This window comes from Nothobranchius furzeri, chromosome 1, assembly GCF_043380555.1.
Source record: "Nothobranchius furzeri strain GRZ-AD chromosome 1, NfurGRZ-RIMD1, whole genome shotgun sequence".
Classification (NCBI taxonomy): domain Eukaryota; kingdom Metazoa; phylum Chordata; class Actinopteri; order Cyprinodontiformes; family Nothobranchiidae; genus Nothobranchius; species Nothobranchius furzeri.
In genome coordinates, this window is record NC_091741.1 from 101,710,812 (window position 1) to 101,724,032 (window position 13,221).

The window sequence follows — 13,221 nt, forward strand, 5'->3', positions numbered from 1 at the left end:
TTGCATTCTGGACCTGGACTTCAAGGAACTCATCAACGTAAGACTGCAACCATCCTGATCATCGGAAGAGGACTCTGACCCTCCAAACCACATATGTCAGAGTCAAGGCCCGCGGGCCAGATGCGGCCCGCAGAGCATTTTTATGTGGCCCGCGAGATAAATATCAAAAATATATTAAAACTGGCCCGCTGGCCGATTTTACCGCAAAGACTACCACTCCCATGATGCTTTGCGGCGTCAGCACGGAGCAGACGTGCCCCCTCCTTTGTGTTTTTTCAGCGCGGAGGCAGTCAGGGGTAGTTGGGTGTCTGCAGCTCCGCTGTCTCTGACAAACTACACTCCTCTCACTCAGCGCCGAGTTCACTCAGCTGTTTTCTGACGTTGAAGCCCAGAAACGGAGATTCTAGCCGCTCAGTAATGTGTTCACGACTGAAAGAGAAAGTTTTCAAACTAACATCCAGACAGAGCCGATATAACCCCAGCGAGCAGCGACACGCTCAAACCAGCACGGCTCTGTGGCTGCTGTCGTGTTTCCTCCCCGACACACAACAACGTGGTCAAGCTGCTCAGACATGTTCATCAGCACAAACCTATGTGAGCACCTGTTGTCATCTAATGTTGTCATTATTATGATGAAGATGAACAAAACAACAGGAGTCTCCTCCTCAGCTCAGATCAACCCCATGATGCAGGTATCTGGCTGGAACAGGTGAGCATCACAGTAAACCAGTGGAGCAAACTGAGCTAATATGTTGGTTTTATGCTCTTTTTCTGCTCCAAAACAGGAAAGTTAACAGGTGAGATGTTGCATTTTCATTTAAGATAAAATGATATTTTTATTTTGTTGTTGGCCCGTGAGAAAATATTTAACCTACAGTAAACAGGAAGTGGAAAGGCTGCAGATAGATGAATAGAATAGAAAATCCCTTTATTGTTCCTCAGTGGGGAAAGCTAGACGTCACAGCAGCGAAGACACTTATTACAGGAGAAAAAAAGGAGAATAAAAATAAGAAAAATGAATAAACAAGAAAACATAAATCCTGAATAGATTTTAAAAATGCTGAATATACCACAAGTAATGAATACCACTGATGCCTTTTATTTAAAACTGACTTGCTCGTGTGTAATTTGGTTATTCCACATTCAGTGTTAATGGAGAAATAAGTTTGTTTCCAAATTTAAAGGTTCAAAATTGCATATATGTTGATAAAGAAAATGTGCAAATTTACCATCACTTTTTCTAAAAATATTAAGTTTGGCCCACGACTCTGTCCCAGAGTTTCATTTCGGCCCCGTGTGAGTTTGAGTTTGACACCCCTGCTCCAAACTATTTATTCTTCAACCGGGACTCTCAGTCCACGGACAAGCCCTTGATGAAGAATGCTTGATTTGCCTCAGCTTCTGCCTTAGAGCTGCATAAGATAATATTACCTGTTCATTTTTCCTCATTCACAGAAAGAGTCGTCTGCAACTTTAAATTAAATTCATCTGATGTTTCAATAAACACTATTGATGTGTTTTGTATATGGTTTAGCTAACCCTTCCCAATCTCTTTATAGGGACTGCTATAACCGTTATAGAACCGTTGCATTACAGTAAATTCACTTCAATATGTATGGAATAGCTCTTCTTAAGTTTATGATGGTGTTGATTTAACTGATTTCCATTATCTCACTTACAGTGGGGCAAACAAAGTATTTAGTCAGCCACCGATTGTGCAAGTTCTCCCACTTAAAATGATGACAGAGGTCAGTAATTTACATCGTAGCTACACTTCAACTGTGAGAGACAGAATGTGAAAAAAAATCCATGAATTCACATGGCAGGATTTTTAAAGAATTTATTTGTAAATCAGGGTGGAAAATAAGTATTTGGTCACTTCAAACAAGGAAAATCTCTGGCTCTCACAGACCTGTAACGTCTTCTTTAAGAAGCTTTTCTGTCCTCCACTCGTTACCTGTATTAATGGCACCTGTTTGAACTCATTATCTGTATAAAAGACACCTGTCCACAGCCTCAAACAGTCAGACTCCAAACTCCACCATGGCCAAGACCAAATAGCTTTCGAAGGACACCAGGAAAAAAATTGTAGACCTGCACCAGACTGGGAAGAGTGAATCTACAATCGGCAAGCAGCTCTGTATGAAAAAATCAACTGCGGGAGCAATTATCAGAAAATGGAAGACATACAAGACCACTGATAACCTCCCTCGATCTGGGGCTCCACGCAAGATCTCATCCCGTGGGGTCAAAATGATCATGAGAACGGTGAGCAAGAATCCCAGAACCACACGGGGGTACCTGGTGAATGACCTGCAGAGAGCTGGGACCACAGTAACAAAGGTCACCATCAGTAACACACTACAACGGCAGGGAATCAAATCATGCAGTGCCAGACGTGTTCCGCTGCTGAAGCCAGTGCATGTCCAGGCCCGTCTGAAGTTTGTCAGAGAGCACATGGATGATACAGCAGAGGATTGGGAGAATGTCATGTGGTCAGATGAAACCAAAGTAGAACTTTTTGGTACAAACCCAACTCATCGTGTTTGGAGGAAGAAGAATACTGAGTTGCATCCCAAGAACACCATACTTACTGTGAAACATGGGGGTGGGAACATCATGCTTTGGGGCTGTTTTTCTGCTAAGGGGACAGGACGACTGATCCGTGTTATGGACAGAATGAATGGGGCCATGTATCGTGAGATTCTGAGCCAAAACCTCCTTCCATCAGTGAGAGCTTTGAAGATGAAACGTGGCTGGGTCTTCCAACATGACAATGATCCCAAACACACCGCCCGGGCAACAAAGGAGTGGCTCCGTAAGAAGCATTTGAAAGTCCTGGAGTGGCCTAGCCAGTCTCCACACCACAACCCCATAGAAAATCTGTGGAGGGAGTTGAAAGTCCGTGTTGCTCGGCGACAGCCCCAAAACATCACTGCCCTCGAGAAGATCTGCATGGAGGAATGGGCCAAAATACCAGCTACTGTGTGTGCAAACCTGGTAAAGACCTATAGTAATCGTTTGACCTCTGTTATTGCCAACAAAGGTTATGTTACAAAGTATTGAGTTGAATTTTTGTTATTGACCAAATACTTATTTTCCACCCTGATTTACAAATAAATTCTTTAAAAATCCTGCCATGTGAATTCATGGATTTTTTTTCACATTCTGTCTCTCACAGTTGAAGTGTACCTATGAAGAAAATTACTGACCTGTCATCATTTTAAGTGGGAGAACTTGCACAATCGGTGGCTGACTAAATACTTTTTTGTATATCTCTGTAAACTGCTGTTTGATGTTATTTTGTGTTTGCCTAATCATGTTTTATTTTATTTGTTCTTTATTACTTTACTCATTTGTTCTTTGTGTTGTTGTTTTCTTTTTTGTTTGGTTATCCTATTCGGATAAACAGGAGGGATTATGTTATAGAAATTTCATGTTTCATTATTTTAATCCTATTAACTAATGTATTACCTTATGCCTGGAAGCATACTCACACTCAGACACACCCACATACCTACACACATATACACACACACACTGTGAACAAGAGGGTAGCCTCCCTCCGCCTACGTGTGGGTAGACGGGTCCCGACTGTGGTTTGTGCTCATGCACCAAACTACAGTTCAGACTACCCACCCATATAGAGACCTTGGAGGGGGTGCTGGAGAGCACTCTTTCTGGTGACTCCCTCTTTCTGCTGGGGGACTTTAACGCTCACATGGGCAACGGCAGTGAGACCTGGAGAAGTGTAGCGGAGCGGAACGACCCCCTGATCTGAATCTGAGTGGTGCTTTGTTACTGGACTTCTGTGCTAGTCATGGATTGTCTATAATGAACACTGTGTTCAGACATAAAGGTGTCCACATGTGCTCTTGGCTCCAGGATACCTTAGGCTGCAGCTCGATGATCCATTTTGTTGTTGTTTCATCTGATATACGGCCGCATGTCTTGGACACTAGGGTGAAGAGAGGGGCGGAGCTGTCAACTGACTACTACCTGGTGGTGAGTTGGCTTCCATGATGAGGGAGAATGCCGGTCAGACCTGGCAGGCCAAAACATATTGTGAAGGTCTGCTAGGAACGTCTGGAGCTTCAAATCCCACCTCTGACAGAACGTCTAAAATGTTTCGGGGGAGGCGAGGGGCATTGTGTCCGAATGGGCCCTGTTCCATGCCTCCATTGTTGAGGCAGCCAACCGGAGCTGTGGTCACAGTTGGTGCATGTCGCGGCAGCAACCCCCGAACCTGCTGGTGTGCACCGGCGTTTAGGGATGCTGTCAAGCTGAAAAAAAAAACAGTCCTATCAGGTCTTTTTGGCCTGTGGGACTCTAGAGACAGCTGATAGGAACTAGCAGTCCAAGCAGAATGAGGCTCGGGCGGTCCCGGTGGCAACAACCCGAGCATGGGAGGAGTTTGGTGAGACCATGGAGCAAGACTTCCGTATGGCTTCGAAGAGATTCTGGTCCGCTATTTGGTGCCTCAGGAAGGAAAAGTGTGTTCTGTGTGTGCACAAAGTGGTACAAGTGATACTGCGGCAGGATTTCATAATTGTTTCCTTCTAAGTAGCAGCACTGCAGGTGCTCTCCATGTCCAAAATGTGCACAAGCCAGGTCCTTAGTCAACTTAAAGTTGCACACATTTTTTCGCTAGGTTTTCTTTTATACATCCCAAAGTTTGCGTGGAAAGTTGCTTACGCAGTTTTTCCGACTGCGTTTTGTGCGTAAGCAAGCTTTACAAATGAGACCCCTGACCTGTATTGGAATGTTTACTATGTGAAGTGCCTTGAGATGATTCTTGTCACAGTGTGGTGCTATATAAATAAATTTTAATTTAATTTATTTTAACTGACGTGGCTCTGCAACATGGCGTGGACATCGGGGGCAGTCCCACTGGATTGGCAGACCGGTGTAGTGGTTTCCCTAATTACAAAGGGGGACCACAGGGTATGTTCCAAATACAGGGGGATCACACTCCTGAGTCTCCCTGGTATTGTCTATTCAGGGGTTCTGGAGAGGAGGGTTTGTTAGGATTGTTGAACCTCAGATTCAGGAGGAGAAGTCTGGTTTTCATCCTGGCTGTGGAACAGTGGACCAGCTCTATACCCTAAGGAGTGTCCTGGAGGGTGCATGGGAATTTGCCCAACCAATGTAAATGTGTTTTGTGGATTTGGAGATGGCATTTGACTGCGTCCCTCTGGGGGCCCTGTGGGGGATACTCCGGGAGTATGGGGTACCAGACCATCTGATATGGGCTGTTAGGTCCCTGTATGACCGGTGTCAGAGCTTGGTCCGCATTGACGGCAGTAAGTCAGGATTGTTCCCAGTGAGAATTGGACTCTGCCAAGGCTGCCCTTTGTCACCGATTCTGTTCATAACTTTTATGAACAGAATTTCTAGGCACAGCCAAGGTGTCAAGGACATCCGTTTTGGTGGCCTGAGGATCGGGTCTCTGCTTTTTGCAGATGATGTGGTCTTGTTGGCTTCATCAGAAAGTGATCTTCGGCTTTCACTGGAGCGGTTCACAGCCAAGTGTGAAGCAGCTGATTTTATTGAATCAACTATTCTAAATCTGAGACCATGGTCTTGATTCACAAAAAGGTAGAATGCCTTCTCTGGGTCAGAGACGATGTCCTGCCTCAAGTGGAGGGGTTTAAGTATCTCTGGGTCTTGTTCATGAGTGAGGGAATGCTGGAGTGTGAGATTGATAGCCAGATTGGTGCTGCATCTGCAGTGATGTGAGCATTTTACTGGTATGTTGTGGTGAACAGAGCTGAGCCAGAAGGTGAAGCACTCAATTTACCAGTTTATCTAAGTTCCTACCCTCACCTATGGTCACAAGCTTTGTGTAGTGACCGAAAGAACAAAATTGCGGATACATGCGGCCGAAACAACTTTTGTCTGCAGAGTGGCTGGGCTCTCCCTTAAAGACAGGGTGAGAAGCTCGGTCATCCGGGAGGGGTTGGGAGTAGATCCGGTGCTCCTACACATCGAGAGGAGCCAGTTGAGGTGGCTCGGGCATCTAATCAGGATGCCTCCTGGACGCCTCCCTGGTGAGGTTTTCTGGGCACATCTAAATGGTAGGAGGCCTAAAGCAAGACCAAGGACACGCTGGAGGGCTATGTCGATGGATGGAGTTTTAAACTAAGATTTCTCTGGAAAATGGAGGACAGATTCTGCCAACCAATCTCACCATCAGTGATGGTGATGAACAGGTTGTAGATGACATTCAGGCAGATCCTCTAATATAAAATATTCTAATAATCTATATTTTATCACAGATAGTATCTATTGCTCAATAACTCATCAAAAATGTTCCACAGTAATCTGTTTGTATAAAAATATTCTACAGTAAATTGTTTAATCATTGTGATATATTCAGTATTTTTGAACAATGGTATAATGTTCTAAAATTAGTTATATCATTCTAAAGTGTTTAATAATTATCTATAAAATTCAAAAGTGATGTTCATTTAACTTTTTCATGTGTTTTATTTGGGGATTTCTTTTACCAGAACAGGGCCAACACCCGTATTTGATCACTTCAATTTCTCAGATTTTCTGCATGAAAAATGAATATTTTTGAAAATTGTAACAGCAGAAATACACTTTGGTTATGGACTCCAATAACACCCTGGGGTTGAAATTTAAAACATTTAAATAGTTCAATGAGTCCCTATAAAGGGTTAAAGGGTTCAATTGGAAAAATCCACCGAATGGTTGCCGAGCGCAGTCATAGATGCAGCTCACTGCTCGCCTGGGGAGGGGTCAAATGTGGAAATGTAATTTCACCAGTGTGTGATGACGACTGATGGAACTTCAACTTTCATTTTAAATGTGAGCGGCGGTCAATTCAGATCGCGTGAGAGAGAGTGGGCTTAGCAAAAACAATAGGCATATTACCTAGAACCTATCGTAGTATTTGCAATCCTCTAAGTAGAAAATTTTCCACTGGGTTTTACTTAAAACTCCACAACTTCACTTTTGATTTTCTCCTTTATTTTATGTCCTTTATGGTGACAGTAGGAGCAGGGTTTTCTGTGCTGTCTGGTCTTGGAGTAAGGCTAAAGCCAACAAGCAGTATGCGTTTCAGGTGTGTAAGCTCATAACAATTGACATTTAATTGGGACTTAAAAAATATATACATATTTATTTTTTTCTGAGATGGCACTCCCCAGAGGGTGAGGTTCGTGGAGGCCTTTGAGGTCTCGTTTTATGTTCCTAATGTTTGTTATGTATGTATTTTACAACAACACCTTTCCACAGTCTTTCTGTTTTAGGCTATTTTGACCCTACTGATCTGTAATTTAGACTTTGTTGTTTGCAACCGGAGACCTTCTGCAAAACAAGTTCCTAAGTTCCTGGAAATGTCACATTTTCTTGCAAAAAAACAAAAGCACCCTGACCCTTGTTTAAGATCCTTTCTGTTGAATATCAGCCTTGTAATGTGATGAAGGAGCTATTCCTCCAAAGGATATTTACCTTCTCTCCACAGATGCCTCTGACAAAGTACTAAACTGCATGAGACTGCCTCAAGGTCATGCATTCGCTTCTAAAACTGCTTTCTTTCCAGCAAGAGAAGATTGAAGATAAAGAACTCTTTCCTTTTAATAAATCAAAGAACTCTATTTTTAATAAAGCTAATCAAACAAAGTGTTAGTCAATAATATAATGTTGACCGATCTGTGAAATAATAATGTCATGATTAATATGCTTTAATAAGTAATATGACTTTAATTTAGCTGCACTAGACATGCTGACTACACAATAATGTAAGAGCATGACACATTGCTGTTACTGATCCAATCAGAACCATCCTTTCTGAAGCGTGGCATAGTCTCTGTGATGTTTATACATCTGCCAACTTTGATTCGACCAAAAATCAAAACATCTAGATTAATAAAACCAGTTCCCACGCCATCTTAGTTCAGTTCTCTGAGTTCTCTACAGGGGCTGCGCAGTGACGCTGTGGTTAGAGCTGTTGCCTTATAGCAAGAAGGTCCTGGGTTCGATTCCCGGTCTGGGACCTTTCTGCATGGAGTTTGCATGTTCTCCCTGTGCATGCGTGGGTTCTCTCCGGGTACTCCGGCTTCCTCCCACAATCCAAAAACATGACTGTTAGGTTAATAGGTCTGTCTAAATTGTCCTTAGGTGTGTGTGTGTGTGTGCATGGTTGTTTGTCCTGTGTGTCTCTGTGCTGCCCTGTGATGGACTGGCTCTCTGTCCAGGGTGTACCCCGCCTACTTGCCCGTTGACTGCTGGAGATAGGCACCAGACCCCCACCCCCCCGCGACCCCAAGTGGACAAAGCGGGCTCAGAAGATGGATGGATGGAGTTCTCTACAGTTCACCGCATGCTAAGCGAAGTATCGGACCGGCCATTCCTTTTTTAAGCAAAGAACCAACAAGCTGGATAAAATCTGTTAAATTTTACCAACCAAGCAACGGTTCCTTTCAGAATAAAAGCTGAACTCACTGACCCAACGGGGGTCCATCTGACGCTGTCAACCACCTGTCGCTTTTTACCTGGAGACAATCCAAAGACTAGTCTGTCGTACTGCTGATGCTGTTTCACCGGCACCGGTACTGAAAGGGGGGTCAGAGGACCTGGCATTCTGGATCTGTACGGAGGTCTCATCAAGGGTATGTGTGGAGCGGCAATATGGCGTCTCATGTGTTTATGAAACTCCGATCAAACTCCGATCATAGCTAGAAGCAAAACATCACAACATCATTCAGACTTGCTTCTCCGGATATGAGAGTTCTGATCATAACATCACTCACACATACACCATTCATCTCACGCCTCATTTACACCAGATCCATCCATCACTTAGAGTTAGAGTTAGTCTAGTTTAAAATTGTTTAAATTGTTTAGAAATAAATCTTCTTCAACGTTTTAAAGGTGACTCTCTCTTCTCTTGTCTCTGACAATACAAGTATTACGTAATCCCTTCCAATCTTCTGGTTACAATAACCCAACGGTCCGTAAAATTGATTTCATATTTACTATGGAATTTTACTTCTTACGGGTCCTTAATTAGATGTAAATTAACTTCTTTTACAGCCTAAAGCAGGTGTGTGAGCATTATTTGGCTGAAATTCGACTTTTTTTTCTCTGCTCATCCAACTGAGATAAATCACCAGTTCTATTAAACATACTATTACAAGACTGCTCATAATACAGCAATAATGTAATCACCAGTGATTAGATTTAATCCACCGTCAGGCCAAAATTCAGTTCAATGGTTGTAAAGCTGCCAGACAAAGCAAAATTTTAGTGTTAGTAATATTCTATATCCGTGGTGGCCATCTTGAAATGGGTTTGCTCCAAAGGTCGGTCAGTTGTTGACGAACATTTAAAGAGGATTTTCATTAAATGCCTCGTGGCAGTTCAGGGTTGAGGTTAGGGTTTCACTACAACACACTCAAACACGAGTAAAAACATTATCAGCCACCCTTTTTCTCTTTTGGTGTCAAACAATAAAAATAAATTCACTATGATGATATGAGGAGGGTTTTTCTCTTTGAGCGTGTGTGTGTGTGTGTGTGTGTGTGTGTGTGTGTGTGTGTGTGTGTGTGTGTGTGTGTGTGTGTGTGTGTGTGTTTAAATGCACCTCACAGAGCACACATCTATCACAGAGAAGGGTTTTCATGGCGCTGAGCCATTCAGAGCTCCTCCACTGTGTCCACACTTTTTCACCCGTAAAACTTAGGACAGTTAAACTTTCATACAAAGTGAGCCAAACCCTATAAATAGCTTTTAAAAGACACGAAGGGTAGAATGTTGATTGGCTGCAACGATTCCAGTCACTTAAGGACACTCTTGGAGGAAAAAATTACACGAAAAAGACCTTCTGAGCCTTGAAGGCTCTTTGGAAGTCTCATATTACTCATCATTCATGCTAACCAGTACAGCACCTCGATACTGGGGAGGATGCTATGTGAAAGGAGCTGTCAGTCAGTCCAATTAGAGCAGCAGAACACCAAGCTCCACAATCACTGCAGCATCCAGTCGACCTGCGTGAGGCCACCCACTCCAGCACTATTGTTTGAAACCGGTCGACTATGTCGTTTCTGCAAAAAAACCATAAAATCAGATTATTCTACATTTCATGCCAGAACTGCTTACTGTCTGAATCAATCAGATGCGTTATATAATGTATTTGAAACGCAATTAGAAGCTCGTCATTCCAAACACTCAGTGACCTGATCCGGAGGGGCTTTCCTGGTTTTTCTGGGTGCACGATGCTTGTTGCTGCAGGACCTCGGAGTTGAAAGCAACATGGCACTGAGCAGACTTCTTGTAGCTCTCTTCCTTGCTCTCTGGCCAGTGAGTCATTTCTGCAAGCACATTTCAGTGCTCTGCTCTGTTTTTCTTAAAGAAAAAAAAACTAAATCATGAGTTGTGGCAGTGATAAATAAGCTTCTAAATCTCTTGTGATTAGAGAACAGAATGTGCATTATGTGTTTTACGTCTTTTTCGGCAAAGCGCAACAGAATTCTGCACAAACAGAAAAAAGTAAAGAGAAATTGTGTATTCATGGCTCAGACTGTTTGGAGTCTTGGTCTAATTTTTAAAATAAATGCTACTCATGCACCCGCTGCAGATACATCATGAAATATTTTCTCATTGAGGAGAGTGTGACAAACGATTGCACACATAGTTGTCAACTGTACAGCTCACAGATGATTTCATGTGGCATTTGCTCCAGGATACTATAAAACTGGAGTCAGCCACAAATTAAAAACTGGAAACCGTCATGGTGAGGCGGCTTTATTGTGGCTGCGATGTGCTTTCAGAGAGAAAACTAAACTCTAATTCCTAAAATTTCTGTCATTCGAGTGAGCAACGAGTCGATTTCTTTTCCACTCATGGGTTAAAAAAAAGATGTAAACAAATGGGTGCTTTGCAGCTGCAGCTCTTCTTCTGAATATGTGAACATATGCTTCCAAAAACCTTTTCTGAATCATCACCTCACCTAATTTCCCAAGGAACAATGTCCCATCACCTCAGCAGATTTCCAACGACTTTATAAACCAAAGTCAAGGTGCACTGATGCTTCCCCCCCCCCCCCTCAGCACCTGGCAGTAAACACTTTCCAAGCACACCAGATGTTAGCTTTTGCCTTTAACACAATAAGAGCAGATGATGCGCCTCTCCCTTTCAAATCTGATCCCAGATCAGTCTTTCTTTATCTTTTTAGGATAAAAAACAACACTTTTGGGGTGGGGGGTGAAATCTAAAAGAGAAAGTCTAGAATATTCTAGGTTTAACAGAAACGTACTTTTTTATTTCAACAAGAAATGCCCTTATCGTCACACAAAATCCGAATGCTTTATTCACCAGAGAGTGTCATTTCTAATGGGACACATACAAGCATGAGAGGACACAAAAGAGCTAACATAATAATAATAATAATAATAATAACAAAAACAAAGGTGCACTGCGGAGTTATGCAAATAAAGCTCTTAACCATCTAATGGGCAGGTCAGCCTTTTACTCCATTTTCCTACCAAACTGACCATAAAGCTACTAAAACACATTAAAATAATATGGGCTGTTTTAATAAATATTTCACAATATTACTTAATACTGTAATCAATGTGACATTATGAATATTTTACTTATTTTATCTAAATTGTCCTAAATTAATAAAAAGTAAACATCCAAAAGTCCGCTAAAAATAATTGAGTCAAATAATCACTTATGTTTCCTTCAGTTGAGGAATTTGGATTTTATATCAGCAAAATGCTGCCAAATAAAATAAAAACTCTAATCGGTATCACACACTCCCATCATTTGTTCATAAAGCTCAACAACAGTGTATTTTAAAAACATTTAATATACTATTTTTAATGTAGAGAAATACTTTTGCTTCTATTAGAAGAAAATTTGTATATTTTTCACCAAACAGATTTGAACTGGCAGTGACCGAAAAAATCAAGAAAGGAACAGAGCTCATGGTCTTTGCTGTAGAAAGCGTGACACGCAAGAAAGCTAGCTGTTGTTATTTTTGTATCCGAATTGCAAGAAGAGTCAGAAACTAAATTTGGACGATGGGTTAGCAAAATAAATAAATAAAAAACTAGAAGACCTCTCCAGTCAGACCAGTGCAAATGGATGGAGGAGTTACGAGTGGAGAGTGATATAAAACATGTATGAAAGGTCAGGGCAGCGCCTCTCACCTTGGCTGCTCATGAGAAACTTCAGGTCGTGAAATAAAGCGCGCTGTGATTTATCCTAGTGGAGCAAGCAGGAGCAGGCCGAGGGGAAGGAAACCTTATTACTGAGAGAGATGAAGAAAGTCCATCACACTCAGACCAGAGCCTGATTGTGGGGGAAAGGGGGTCAGCGGCTTCACCTCACATTACATAATGTTGTGAATGAAGCAGATTAGATCCCTCAGTGAGACAAATACCATCCAGATGTCCACAAGAGGAGATATTTCTTATGAAGTCATCAGCTCAGATGAAACGTTTATTAGTATTTCTGGACTCAGGAGGAAAGTGTTGGGTTCTCACCTGCGTTCCTAAGCTTCTTGTTCCTGTACACAGACAGGATGACGAGCACGTTGCCCAGGATGTCCACCACGATGGTGAAGATCAGCACGCTGGCCAGCGCAGTGGACACTCCGCCGGAGGACGCGCTCAGCCCGCAGCCGCTTTCATTCAGCGAGCAGTTGGACCCCTCTACATCTTTCACCTCAAAATCCATCTCACCCTCCTCCTCCACCTCTTCCTCAGGGTGCAGCGTCCAACATGTCCCCCACCACCACCACCCCGACACCCACAGTGTTCAGTTAAAAAATACAAAAAACCAAGAGCAGAGTGTTTCAGATGGACTTCTCAGGTGGGCTTGCTGAACTTCTTGGAGCACAGATCCACATTGATCCGTCCGCGGGGAGGCGGGGTGACACGAGCCGCGGCGCGACGAGCATTGGGGAGCGCTTTACGCACAGCGTGACGTTAAAGTGTTTAATTTGAAAGGTGCTGAAGGTGATGAAGGCCCATGTTTCACTGCGGCGCTCCTCCTCATCAATCACCGATGCTCCCGCCCGACGCGGCTCCATTCCGACAGGAGCGCTCCCGCAAACGCTCTCTTCCTGTGCGTAATGGAAAGTGACAGTGCGAGGCTCCTCGACAGAAAGCATCGTGGATAGAAAGGCGATATTTTTATGGGCCTAACATAATTTTATAGATGTTTTTCTTTACTCTCGTTACT

At 42.9% G+C, this 13,221-nt stretch overlaps 1 protein-coding gene across 1 annotated transcript in view; it reads right to left on the minus strand.

Annotated features, from left to right (window-relative positions):
• Positions 1–12,919, minus strand: part of mtnr1c (melatonin receptor 1C) — a 62,814-nt gene extending 49,895 nt beyond the window's left edge. Inside the window, exon 1 of the mRNA XM_054738940.2 lies at positions 12,522–12,919. Coding sequence (XP_054594915.2) covers positions 12,522–12,714 — 193 coding nt within the window. The 5' untranslated portion in view covers positions 12,715–12,919. The remainder of the gene's footprint in view (positions 1–12,521) is intronic.
• Between the last annotated feature and the right edge of the window lie 302 nt (positions 12,920–13,221).